The sequence below is a fragment of the Hippoglossus stenolepis genome, chromosome 21, assembly GCF_022539355.2.
Source record: "Hippoglossus stenolepis isolate QCI-W04-F060 chromosome 21, HSTE1.2, whole genome shotgun sequence".
In the NCBI taxonomy this organism is placed as follows: Eukaryota; Metazoa; Chordata; class Actinopteri; order Pleuronectiformes; family Pleuronectidae; genus Hippoglossus; species Hippoglossus stenolepis.
The window spans coordinates 14,046,475-14,060,776 of record NC_061503.1 but is presented as its reverse complement, the minus strand read 5'-3'; the positions used below and the strand labels follow the sequence as shown (position 1 = coordinate 14,060,776).

The window sequence follows — 14,302 nt, the reverse complement described above, 5'->3', positions numbered from 1 at the left end:
AGTGGAGGTAAACCCACTCCTGACAGACGTGTTTTTATTGCATGATAAGGAGGGGACGCTTGATTTGTCCACATCTGTAAACTTGAGCTCCTGCAGATAGAGGAGTGGAGCTGTGTGTGTTCTCCTCCAGCTGTGGCCTCAGATGATCCCACTGCTCCCTCCCACTGCTCCAGTGTCCGAGGTTTGAATCTCTCCACAGCTCTGAGCTGCCAACCACACAGCCCTGCCACTGTCTGAGTCAAGGTAGGAACAGAGCTGTGAAAGCACAGGAAGTTACACGATAAAATAAGATCAAATCAAATGAAAGGAAATACCATTTCAATATTTTTGTTTGTTAGCTGTGTATGTGACCAACAGTTTGGATTTCCAGGCTCAGTGATGTTCATAAAATTCATGTTTATTTCCTTTTTTCTGCTAATTTCATGTGATTTCATCTTCTTATTTTTCAAATGTAATCTGAAGGAGTTCATGGCATTTCAATGACAAATTTTGATTGATTTAAAACAATTTTATAGCGGTTAAATGAATCAAATACTTGGCCCAGTAGTTATAATAGTTTGTGTGGGCGATGTCTCTATAAACCTATTTTATTTTCATTTTTTAAGCACGATCCATTATTTTATTGTGAAAATCACCCCCGGAACTTGTATCTCAGTATGTCTGTGTTGACACTTGGTCACTTGTTGCACGCAGCGCGCACAGGAAACCTCAGACTGTCAATCTCCTCCTGCAAAGAACCACAGTCTCTTCAGAGAAAACTCCTATTCCTCAAAGTTTTTACCAACCATCAGGCTTCTTCCACTTCTTCACCGGGTGAGGCTGCAGCATCTGGACTGAACCCCCCCCCCCCACCCCACAGAGTCACATCACAAGTGTCCATCATGTCTGGAGAAAAAGCTCCAGCTCAGCAACATGAGGAGAAGACCCCGGAGGGGAGGCCCCCCTCCTGCCGGGCCCTGGTGCTGACGGGTCACGGCGGCTACGACAAAGTGAAGCTGCAGGTGACGCGGCAGGGAGAAGCGAAGCTGGGGCCCGGGGACGTGCTGCTGCGCGTCAAGGCGGCCGGGCTCAACTTCGCCGAGCTGATGGGGAGGCAGGGTCTGTACGACCCGCTGCCCGCACCGCCGGTCATCATGGGGATGGAGGGCTCCGGGGTCATCGAGGCTGTGGGGGAGGAGGTGAAGGACAGGAAGGTGAGGAAACACCAACACACTGAAGGATGACGTTCCCCACTGCATTTAAACACAGCATTGTTTTTACTGGAAGTAGTGGAAGTGGGGGTTTGGTGTGGAAACCAGCATCATGTATTCTGATTCCTGCTCCAAACAAGCTCCTGGTCTTTCCCCAACACATCAGCAGGGTTTTTCTATCGGGTTTTCTCTCAGGAAAGTGAAAACCACAGCATCACTTCTGTCTTTATTTGAAGAAAAGTACATAAATAAGCTCATCTGACTTCATTATAGATACAAAGGTTGAGATATAAGTATTTGTAGAGGTTGGGCAATTGGAGTTTTGGACAGTTTTTTATCTTTTTTTAACATCTCCATGCATAAAGTTGTACCTGCAGACTATTAAAAGTGTCACTCATTAATAACTTATCTCTGTCCAGTCCATTAACGTGGATAATGCCACCCTCTGCCACTGTGAGTATTTATACAGCTTTGATTTACAATGTGTCCTTGAGGTGTTAACAATAGGCCCCATTTGCCTTGATAACAGCTTTCCAGATAAAGTCATTTATTAATACTGATTAAAATGTGCTGAATCTTTATACTACTTCAAATTCACAAAAAACACAACATGAGCCTAGCTTTGAAAGCCCCACATGTGTTTTATTTGTTAACACCTGATACTGTGAGTGACTTGCAGTCGCACACACTTTGATCTTCTACCTGAGGCCTTGGGCTCCACAGGTTAATTGCACCGGTTTAATTTTTACAGCCTCGATAAAAGCGTGGAAAGTAAAGTGACTCACTGCAGGTGACCTCATGCAGCCTTTCCGATTCAGATGTGGTGCAAAGTGAAAAAGCCTCACAAGTCGCAGGAGCTTTAACACCATGTTAGTCTGTTCAGTCATGCATAGAGACGATGGGAAACGCTCCAGTGAATGAGTAGCAGAGGTGAATTATTAGCTTTTAGGGTGAATCTCAGTTTTTCTCTTATTAATTTCAACCTTTCATGAAAATACGAGTTGAAGTTTGATCCGCACCAGTGTTTTCAGGAGAAATGAAGCGTGCAGAGATCACTGTTGTGCATCCTCACCCTCAGCCTGCGCCTCGCATTCGCTAACATCACGTCAGAGTCACAGAGATACGCATCTGGTTTTCTGAAGATCGCTCAACAACACTGTTCTGTTTGCACCGTCCTTAAAAATGAACTTGTTGTTAGCAGGATGACACAAAAAACATGAAACTTGATGGAAGGACGTGGTTTGTGTCAGGATAGAAAACATTACATTTTGGTGTGACTCTGGATAAGGGGTCTTTATTTCCTGCTATTGTGTTCTGTTTCTAAAGCTCCTCCCTCAGTGTCACTATAGAATTCCCCTCCTCCTCCTCTCAGTACGCTCCAAACCCACTCCTCTCATTCCTCACTCCATCCATCTCTCCATTTTCGGAGAACAAGAATCTTATAGGGGGAGAGGTGACGTTCCAACACCTTCTTTTTTTGGAAGGAAGGAAGCTGCAAAACACACAGATCCCACAAAACACCAGATGCAGCAGTGCAGCAATGAAAGATCCAGACGAGGGTTGAGGTGAAGAATGTAAAAACGTATAAGAGCAACAAAAAAAAAAGGTGTAAAATAGCAATCGGCTGTGTTTAGCAGACAGATGTTGGCAGATGTGTTTTGCAGGATCCCGTTACAGTTTGTGTTTTCAGATTCCAGACTCTGCATCAGTCTGTTTGTGCATCATAGCTTGATTAATATCAGGAGTAAAATGGAGTAGGGAGTAAAAAATAATTACAATACTGATGTATAAGCTGATTTGGCCCTTTGGAGGGGCCTCATTCTTCATTGTGGGGCCCCTCAACTGAACTACCTCACTGTACATGAGAAGTACCTGGAGCTATACGACAGTGAAATACTGCTCACACTAGTCCCAGCGGCTAGGACAAGTATTTAGCCTTCGACTATAGGTACATGTGATCGGAGTATTGTAAAACACACAAAGCAAAACATCTGCTGTGGTTGGACACGCTCTCTCTTGATCTGCTATTGGCATGTCTCACACCGTGTTTTTGTTTTCATGCACTGATACAAACAGCTGGAAAACTGTACTTTTCTGGCGCAGGTTTTTGCAGTGACGGACTCAAACAGGCTGCGCCCCTCCCCACACACACTGTCCCACTTCAAACAGGATTTCAGTGAAGCTCACGTCAGCTCTACAGTAACTGACCTCAGCCCTTTTGACTTAGATGAGATCATCCAGAGGTTTGAAAGTGTTTCACAAGATCAGGGGTTGAGAAAATCTATGACCGTAAAAAAAAACAGCCCTTCATCTGGATGAAAGGTTAAACAGAAAACACAGGATAAAGATGTGGATCTGGTTAGAATTATTTCACAGCAACAGACATGTATGTGTTTGTTTGTGTGTGTGTGTGTGTGTGTGTGTGTGTGTGTGTGTGTGTGTGTGTGTGTGTGTGTGTGTGTGTGTGTGTGTGTGTGTGTGTGTGTTTGTTTGCCTGCATGTGCGTAGGTGTAAATAATTGTGTATCGTCATGTGTGAATGTGTCACAGGAAGTGGTGCAGCGTTCATAAGGTCAGACGTCCTTCCTGTGCACTTCACTGTTTTGACAAGCGGCACACACAACACAACAGGAACAACATTTTTGGCAATTGATTTATAACATACATATGTATATAAGGTATATAATATCTATACTTTATATAAAGACGTGATGACAGCTCCCCAAAAGTGAAGCCAAAATATCCTGGCTGCCCCCTGGTGGTCTGGCTCCAAATGGCATCATCAGTGCAAGATGGCCGCTTTCAAATCATTAGTTAATTTCTAGATAGTGGGCGGAAGTGGAGACGCTTCGTCCATCTTTATTTACAGTCTATGGCCATACATGATTTTAAACTAAATATCTTTAGGTTCTATAATGTGGGTCAGACAATACACACATTTCACCATTTTCTGACATTTTATAGAGCAAACGATTATTATCAAATCAGAAAATATTCAATAGTGTCATTGGTCATTAGTTGCCTTATTGTCTGTAGTCCTGATGAATGAGGTATCGAGGTATCTGCTACTGATGAATGTGGATGTTGACACAGAGCAGCAGCTTGAGAACTGAACCTCACGTCAACGACACAATCACGTCAGACGACCTCCTGCCGACTTGACCTCAATCTTCCATCTGAGGGCACCAGATGCCCCACAGGGTGGGGGGGGGGCAGCTTCAGTCTCTAATAATCAAGAGCAAAGTGACACGAGAACCTGAGCTCGAGGAAGAGGCAATTACACGTCCCTCTCTTTGACATGTTCACAAAACATCCGGCTTCTACTCCAAAAGCCATTAGACCTGTTTCACCTGTAATGCAACAGAATCATGTGTAATGGTCGTGCAGCTATGGTTTGATTTTATGCCTCCACCCAAACGCAGTGGGTGTGAATACGTGTCTGTTTTGCCTGTTTTCTACCGAAGCAACACGTCCCCTCAGTAACCTGAACCTCTGCACCTTTTCTGTCTCTCCTCCCTCAGGTGGGAGATCGTGTCATCGCGATGAAGCGCACCGGCATGTGGCAGGAGGTGGTCGTCGTGCAGGCAGACCTCACCTTCCTCATGCCCGAGAATATGAGCTTCGAGGAAGGCGCCGCCATCCCCGTCAACTACATAACGGCCTACTTGATGCTGTTCGAGATGGCCAACCTGAAGCCGGGCAAGAGCGTCCTCGTACACATGGCTGCAGGTAAGACACATACAGTGCAGACATATAGTATAATGTACAATACTGCAGCATTTAAACCATGTTTACCAAATAAAATCATGGTCTGATGAGCAATGCCTAACACGCATGTCTCCCAGTCCAATGGGCAACATGTGAAAAGTCGCACAGCTCATTTACTCCAGGTCACAAATCGCTCGGTTGAATGCGGCCGAGTTTCTGTGCCGAGAGACCGGAGGTCACAGGTGAAGATGTGGGCATGGTCGCTATGGCAACATCGGACAATTCACAAAGGGGCTCCGGCTCCGTCACACGCAAACATGAGTCATTTTCTGTAGCTCATAAATAACCAAGGTCTTAGAGGTATCACATCAGAGTTATTTATATTATATTATATTATATTATATTATATTATATTATATTATATTATATTATATTATATTATATTATATTATATTATATTATATTATATTATATTGAGTAAAGGGAATTATTGAAATGCGGTGAATTTACTTTCATGACACGTGTGAAAACTGTAGAAATACTAGTAAGTACAACTGTATACTATGGCATCCTGATGGGTCAATGTTGTAAGGTTAATTCTACACTATGTAAATACAACAGCTTGACACTTAGTTGTTTAACCATAAAGGCTTTGAATGTACAGTACGAGCACAGGTAAATGGCAGATACATATTTCAAAATAAAAACCTTGTCAAGCAAGTGTGTAGGAAGTGAATCTCTCAGATCTGCTCTGTGCTACGGCAGCAATTTACAGCCTGAGTCGTTTCATTGTTGGATGTTACTGAGTTTGAGAGAGAGAACAGAGATCACACAGAGGTCGATAGGCTCAGCTGCTGAAAGTGGAAATCCCTGCAGCTCTCATGTGTGTGTGCTGCTGTCTGCACAACTGTAGGTGGTGTGGGTGTCGCTGCCACACAGCTGTGTCAGACGGTGCCGGATGTGACCGTTTTCGGCACCGCATCAGCCTCCAAGCACGAGACCATCACCCAGGGCGGCGTAACTCACCCCATCGACTACCGTACCAGAGACTACGTGGAGGAAGTCCTCAAAATCAGCCCCAAGGGTGAGAAAGGACACTTGTCACATTTCTTACTGCACATTTTCTCTCACATTTCTGTCCCGCAAAGTTCATGTTTCCATGTTTAAATCTTAACAACACTTCCTGCCCTTTTTGTTTTTTGAATATCAAGTTTGTATATAGACGTGCAAAAAAACCTTCACCTCCGTCTTATCGTCTCTCTGCAGGTGTGGACATCGTCCTTGACCCACTTGGTGGCTCAGACACCCAGAAAGGCTTCAATTTGTTAAAACCCATGGGAAGTCTGATAGTCTTTGGTAAGACATTTGGAGAAAGTGTTTCATGCATTTGTTGGTTTTTTACCAGATTAAATCTTAATAATGCTGTTTTCCATAATCTTATGACAATATAAAGGACTTGAAGGGTAATTTGGTTTTAGGTTTTCACATTGTAGCCTTCACAGCATCTCTCACACGTCCAAAAGGAATATTGCTCAATTAAAAAGCGAAGGAAATTGCTTTATTCCTCCCATACAAGCTGTTTAATTTGTGTGAGTATGATGAAATACGGGTCGTGTTTCACGTTTCCCTTCATATCATCAAAATCCGAAGGTTTCCAGAAACCAGGGATCCCCAGAGGTCCAACTGAAGCTGTCTCTCTTTTCCTTTTTGAGCCTAATTCTAACCAAGTGTTCAGTCTGCAGTTATGTGATATGTGACGTTAATGATGAATGAAAGGAGACAGAGGAGCTTCTCAAGCTGGAAAAAAACCAAAACAGCTTTTCCCCGTTAAGTTTAATTGAAATTCCAAGGTCACAGTTTTATTGACATTTCTTAATGCACATCCTGTGGCTCCTTTTCCATTTATACTAGCTGTGCCCTGAGGTTGTGTTTACAGTGCACACATCCCAAAATTACATCCTGCAAGTTGAAGCAAAAAAAGGAAATTAAACTAAGCATCATATGTCTCCTTTAATTCGGAATGTGCAGGTAGAATTTTCTTCTATTTTCTTATTGCACGCTAAATGAAAACGTCTCTAAACGAATTCGTATGTGATGCTACAGCTTACTCTGGGATGTTGTAATCACTGTTTTCTGCCCACGTGTTGTCTTCTCTGTGTCTGATTTATTGTTTGTCATTCCAGGTGCAGCAAATGGTGTGACGGGCCAGAAGAGGAACCTGATGGCGCTGATGAAGATCTGGTACAACCAGCTCTCCATCACCGCCTTGAAACTGATGGTGACCAACAAGGCCATCGGCGGCTTCCACCTGGGCTACCTGAACGACGATGAGCTCATCAACAGGACGATGTCGAAGCTGCTGGAGCTCTACGGGCAGGGGAAGATCAAGCCCCGCATTGACTCCTGCCATCACTTCGAGGAGGTCAGTTCGGTCACGTTACATGTAAATCTGAAAAGAGGAATAGATACTAGGAGCATAGTTTGGGTATCCACCTCTAAAAGTCACTGTAACTGTAAAGATGTCTTGTGTCGGTGATTTGCTGCTCACAAGCATTAGTTTGACCTTTTGGGAAATACACTAGATTTGCTTAAGTATTTAATATTTAAGTATTTAACGTTTTATGTGCTCCTCACTCCATCTCCACTAAAGCGTGTTGTGCCTCACAACCTTAGAAAAGCTCCTCCGGGTGTTTTCCTCTCTTCATTCATATCCTGCAGAAGACGTGGTACTGAACAGTCGCTGCTAGGGGACGATCTTATTGTTCTCGTGGCATCCACTACTAGTTGGGATGTCAAGGATAGGCACGTGTGTGTGTGTGTGTGTGTGTGTGTGTGTGTGTGTGTGTGTGTGTGTGTGTGTGTGTGTGTGTGTGTGTGTGTGTGTGTGTGTGTGTGTGTGTGTGTGTGTGTGTGTGTGTGCATAGCAGAGATATTTGTTTTTATCTCATCATCATCATTAGTCATTAGTGTGGGCTCATGTAGTCACTGCAAAACTGGCCCAATTAATATCTTGTCTTTTTAGATTTTATATGCACCAAGAATATATAATCTGAGGCGGTTATTTGGTTAATTCTAAACAATAGATACAGTTTGAAGTCTTCCCTCAGACACCTTTGACCTGTCCATTAAAAAACTATTCTCATATTTTTGCTTTTTGGGACATTATAGATATTGTGAGTGAGAGTTGTCCCTTGTTTTGGATGGAAACTGACCTTGGGTGCACATCCTGTCTCTGTTCAGGTCGCTGACGCCATGAGGCGCATGCACGAGCGCCAGAACATTGGGAAAGTCATTCTTCTCACCGAGCCCAAGAAGAAGGACAAGAAGCCTCAGGCCGACGCTGGGCCGGAGGGAAATGTGGAGAAAAACTGAAGCAGCTGTCGGCAAAAGAGAAGAAGGAGGCGACAGAGGAAGTCAAAGCAGAGAATGATGGAGTCAGAGTGTTTATCTGAGGGAGACACTTCCTCAACAAGGTTCCCTATTGTTTAATCATCCAAAAAAAAGGAAAGAAAAGAGAAGAGATGCCATTCTCTGTCAGTATTTCTAAATGTTTCTAAAGATTTATTGTGAAATATTTCTAAAGTGGAGTGTCTATGTTTTTAACACTTGTGTTTTAAATGAAAGCCAACAGTGCACAGCTCAATGTGCAGACTCATCATGAATTGCAGCTAATGCAAAAGGAAAGTTTAAATAAGACATTTCCCTATAATGATGTTGACAATATCATTAAATGCTATTTGTTATATTCATAACATTTTAAATGAAGTATAGAAAGACTGAGTAATCACTGCAAGTACGAACCACTCATGGAAGATAAGGAACCTAATGAAGCCCTCCCATAAAAGGTTTACCAGGAATTTAGATTTATTTCAATTCAAATAACATTGAGTAGAATGTTTTTAATGTTTTACGATTTCTGTAAGATTTCAGACAGAGTGTAAATATTCTTACGGTGTCCTTACAAAGTACAAATACAAGGCCTTAAATAGTTTTAAATTATCCCAAATTCAGATTCTCACCATGAAAATGTCTCTACTCTGCTTGACCGAAGAAGAAGAATTATCAGTTGCATCATTAGTCTCTTTCTGATTAAGTTTATGTGTTGAACTAATTTCTTTCTAACCAGCCTGCGAGCTGGTTTATGAACCTGGAGAAATACAAGTTCCTGCGTTGTGTGTTCCTGGAACAATGAGGATCAAGGCGATGTAAATGTGTTTACTAGGAACAAGTGTATTTTCACTTTCGGTTGTGTATTTCCATCAACAGTTTGGTCTTCAATTAAATTTGAGGTGGTGTTAAAAAGTCTTGTTTACAGCTGTAGACACCCTGTGTATGAACTGAAGAAGAATTATTACATTTTTAACATTGTGATGCATGTAACATGTTTGTGTCTGTGCTGCTTTAAACATTCTGGCTCGTCACACGTGTCAAGAAAATATCAGTGGATAAAAAAAATGAAGATGTACATTTCCTGCGCTTTGTGTTTTTTATTCAGCTTTTCTTTCTAAACTCTGTCCAAGTAATTCAAATGTCATCAGAATACATAACTGAGACTTGGTCGTTTCTTTCATCCTGTTACATATGATTAATGAAGTGATTAGAAACTGCATCAGATGATATTATGAGTTTATTATATCAGTTAATATTGGTGTAAAACCAGTTAGAACTAGATACATGACACAAGAATCCTTTATTGAGTGAAAGTGTTGGTGTTGATAGACAATCTAGTCTCTGTAGAATTGTCCAGGTACTTTTAATTGTTTGAGCCAAACTTTTAAGTGTCTCAACCACAACTCTGAATAACATTTAGCGGAAACTTCCCCGCCTTCGTAATCACTCCTGGACTTTCCTCTAAACAATGTCCCACTGAACCTGAGCTAGAAACTGTTTGGAAACCATGTGGAAGCAGGTTTTCTTCCCTTGATGCTTTTAAAATTATTTTCTTGGCTTAAAATTCAAAGTGAATCATGTTTACAGATTCCTCTTAAATATATATATATATATATATATATATATATATCGTATTATACATCATCATCCCTCTCTTCTTATCCACTTTGTATTTCTGTGTTCAACCAGCGTTTTGAATCTTTTGCAGCTTCTAGTGATGGATTACAAAGCTTCCTTCTTATGAATAGTGGCGGTTGGGGTCAGTAATGCAGATGTTTTGTCCAGCTGTGGCTGTAATTCAACGCTGTGACGACTCAGCAGAAGAGTTTCCCCTCCATCCCGCTCCTCACATTCCTCTCTCTCCTTCTCTGTCTCTCTCATCTCTCTCCCTCTCCAGCCAACCTTGTTTTGATTCCTAAAGTTTCACATTTAATGTTTTTATGTTATTTACATCTGTGACATGTTTTTCTTCTTGTGGCCACTTGGAGAAATATTGTGAGGTTCCAGCCAGGTTCCTTTCTCGGAGTATGAAGTAACACCTGATGTGGATTTAGAGCAGGAACTGGAGTCTGATTGTGATTATGTGAAGTTCATCTGGTAGCAGAAATCCCTGGTGCTTGAGTTTTACTTTGACTTCCAGTTTAACTATGGATTTAACAGAATGTGTCAATTGAGCAAATTGTTCTGGACATCAGTGAAGTTAAAATGTGTAAAAACACACTGGAACTTGTTAATTTCCCTCTTTGCAAACATTCAGAGATGCTAAATTAATTGTGTTAACATGTGGTTTTCAGAATCCAAAGTCTAAAATGTGAGAAAAGTGTCATTTTAAATCAGTGATCTGCTGAAACTGATATTCAAGTTATTCACTCATGCAGTGAGCGACCTCTAGTGGTCAATTTAAAACAGTGACACAAAGTAGAAAGTGCTACACACAACAAAAACTAATGGTTAAATAACAGAGGAATGAACATAAATAATAATGGTAATAGTTGTAATAATAATAATAATAATGATAGAGATAAAAGTCCTAAATAGCCTGACACCCCTTGTGAAATCAGGAATATGTTTAGCTTTTACTAGATTTAAAATTTCTTGTGTTTTATAGAATAATGCTGCCTTTTTTAAATTTTATACACCAATTATGTTTGTGTTGACTGGTCTGTTCTCATGTGACACTAACCTGTCTGCGTTTGTCACTTATCTTCATCTGAACTTGTCCTTGATGATTGGGTCTTTAAGTACATGATGATTTACTGACTTATCCTATAGGTTATGAAAATGTGAAGTTTTTTTTCCAAATTGATGAGCAGGTTATAAACTTTATTCAATAACTAGATCCCGGTGAATTCAGTCCATTGGAGCTTATGGCTTCTGCTTCACTTTTCTTGGTATCATGATCCTAAATGAACAAAACAGGAATTCAGAGTCAAGAAAACAAAGAGAGTGAGAGTGAACGGAGCTCAGTTAAAGTTTGCCTGTCATTTAATGTCAGTTTTCCACCAAGAACAGAAACCTGCAGCCGGAAACAGCTTTTATGAAGTTGAGCAGCGTTCATAAATATGCATGTCAACCAGCAGGGGTCCTCGTGTGTACAGTGATTTCAGAAAGGGTTGAGATTCCTTCATATTCTTCACATTTGATATGTTTTGCCTCCTTTCAAATTTGGCTCTAATGTTCAGTTTTTCATTCATTCATTCATTTATTTTTAATTATTACTAACATGTAAATAAAGAGAAAGAGAAATTGTACAAACGAGTAAAAAACATTAAATTTAAAAAATATGATTTACAAACAGTGATGAGGATAAAAGAAAATGAAACACTTTGAATCTACATGTTCGAAAAGGAGTGAGAAGAAGTACAAACTAATTCAATCTCAATCCATCAATCAAAGTCATAAATTAATAAGTATCTTATACTTAACTAGCTTCCTATATATCTATAAATATGTTGTTAACCTGTGCTCTATATTGTATATAATGTACACAAAATATGTGTAATAAAACAGACAATATAAATAATAAACATAAGGCTATATTTTTTTTTTTATACATATATATACAAACTCATAGCCAAAATCAAATATAAATACAAATTTGAATTTGTATTTATAGCAAAAAGAGATGAAGATAAACTAAGGAACAATAAATATTAAGTGACCAAATAAAGAAACACCAAGAGAGTCAGATCCCCTCTTCATGCCTGTACCTTGTGAACAACATATCTTTGTACATTATGTTTGCACTTAGACACAGATTCACAGGTTCAATGTGGGGGATCATAGGTCCTTGATCATCTTTATCTCAAGTCTGCTTTTAGAGAATTTCTTCAGATTCTGACCAGTTGTCACTTTGACCCTAAGATGAACTGACTAGATCTCAGAGGTCAAAGGTCACAGGGAAACCGCCCTGGTTGAGGCTGAGACGACGATCTGCATATTTGACAACTCCTAACAGGTAACTACCCACAGAGGTGATTTGTATTTACGTGCCACTCCTGGATAACTGAGCATCTTCACAGTTATGAAACCGTTTAGACGTGTTCTTGATTTTGTAATAAATGAGTCATAACAAAATGTTCGCTAGAGAAAGTGGTTGTGCAGGCTGGTTAATTATACAAGTTTCAACAAAGGAAACACAGGTTTGCTCTGATATATGTTGTTGTTGTTAAGACAGATTTGAGCTTTTCCAAATCATGTCCATTGTGCTCAAAGTGCAGAAGGTTCAGTGTCAGACCAACGCGAGTGAATACTTGTGTCAATAAATCTGTTTTTACAGACATGAACTCTGGAAAACATCCAGACAATTGGGTCTAGACATTTTCCCTGAGTTTGCCTTTCACTGATGAAGAACGCAGCAGGAGATTGTCCGGGTGAGACGCAGCAAAATCCCTAGAGCGTTCAGCTCAGGGGCGGCTAGTTCACTGGGAACTTTCCAAACATTTTCCTGCTCCATTCTCACGTACATTTTCCAGACATTTCAATCGGGGTCAGACGGGATAAACTCATTTTCAACTGACTCGTACATTTGCATTCTCACATTGGATAATTTCAGGAGTTCATTGCATGTCTGAAAGAGGCCTAAAATATATTGTAAATATAAACTATAAAATAGTTTTCCCTTTTGTGAAAATAGTGAAATGTAATTCTGAAATTACTAATTAATAAACAGTTTTAGTATAAAGCTACAACATAAGAGAATGTAAAAGAAACAATTAAGAGGTCTGAATATTTTCCAAAGGCATCGAACATGTGTATAAGAGCAGAGTTTCCTTTTTGCCTTAAGCCCAAATTGGTAATTTACTTTTATCAAATTGAAATGATGCTGCAGGAAAAAGACTTGGATACATGCTGCTTAGTTTCCTTAAATTTTAAAGCATGAATTTAAAACACAGAGATTTACATTAGCTTTTATCTGAACCCCTGATGTGAAGCGGTTTAGATATTTGCACTTGATGCAGAATAAGCTTCCCCCCCCCATCATGATAAATGTAAAAGTCTGAGGTGCAAATGCCATAAAAATATTGCTATGACCCTTGACCATGCACGTGGTCTCCACCCTTGATAAACCTGATGTCGGCCCGCCCCTAAAACGAAGACACAGATAAAGAAGCTTTCTCAATTTGATCCAAAAACCTAGAAATAACTTTAAGATTTTATGTTTTATGTTTCTGTGCAAACTTACTAAGAATATTCAGGTATTATCAACGATGAGGGAAACCAAAGTCCCTACTGACGTGGTGCACTGAACACACATGGACCACACCATGATTACAAAGGGTGGAGCGGCTGCGATGGCCCGGGTGCAGTGATAAGATTGTGGTTATCAGGCCCTTCCCCTTCCCCAGTCAGCAGAGAACGTGATTCTGGCTGTTTATCTCAACAAGAGTTTCTCCAGCCCTTTGCACAGCAGCTATTTTACACAGTCTTGAGAACATTAAACTTTGTTTAACCCTCAGCTGTCTGCGTGAAGAGGTGGTCAGTCCTGCTCTTGAAGCTGCTGCTGACCCAGGACCAAAAATGCCCTCATGTATTTTTGGACTGACATTTACAGGCTGAGGCAAAGGGACAAAACAGTGACGAGTCGTGTTGGAGCTTCGAACACGTGTCTCAGAGCAGCAGCTGTTTGATTGTCAGTCCTGTCAGTTAATGGTGGGTCTGTTAATATTGTTGAAGGATGATTACATTATGGTACAGTTATATGACTGGTGCTGAGATACATGTTACACAAGGTGGAAACGCCTGGGTCCAAAAGTGCACGACATCAAGACAACTTAAAACATTAAATTTATATATTTTTTTTAAGTGTGTTTTCCTTATTTCAATATGTTTCAATTGAAGAATAACTCACCTTCAAGTTCATTTTTTTGCTGTGCTCTAGTGTTGTTGTGTGATCTTCAAGTTACTTTTTAACTGTTTCCTATTGTTTTGCCTTCAAATCTTCATTTTAACTTGAAGGTTTAGACAACTTGTGTTGATATAGTTTTAAGAAATAACTCAAAACCTTTTTCAATG

General features: G+C 40.4%; 1 protein-coding gene across 1 annotated transcript; it reads left to right on the top strand.

Moving 5' to 3' along the window:
- The first annotated feature begins 675 nt into the window (after positions 1–675).
- On the top strand, positions 676–9,362 carry LOC118101048 (synaptic vesicle membrane protein VAT-1 homolog). Its single transcript, XM_035146678.2, is given in 7 exon segments — positions 676–1,193; positions 4,711–4,918; positions 5,811–5,981; positions 6,164–6,253; positions 7,081–7,319; positions 8,138–8,239; positions 8,242–9,362. Coding segments are annotated over 7 exon segments (1,230 nt in total). The 5' UTR covers positions 676–881; the 3' UTR covers positions 8,350–9,362.
- Positions 9,363–14,302: the final 4,940 nt, after the last annotated feature.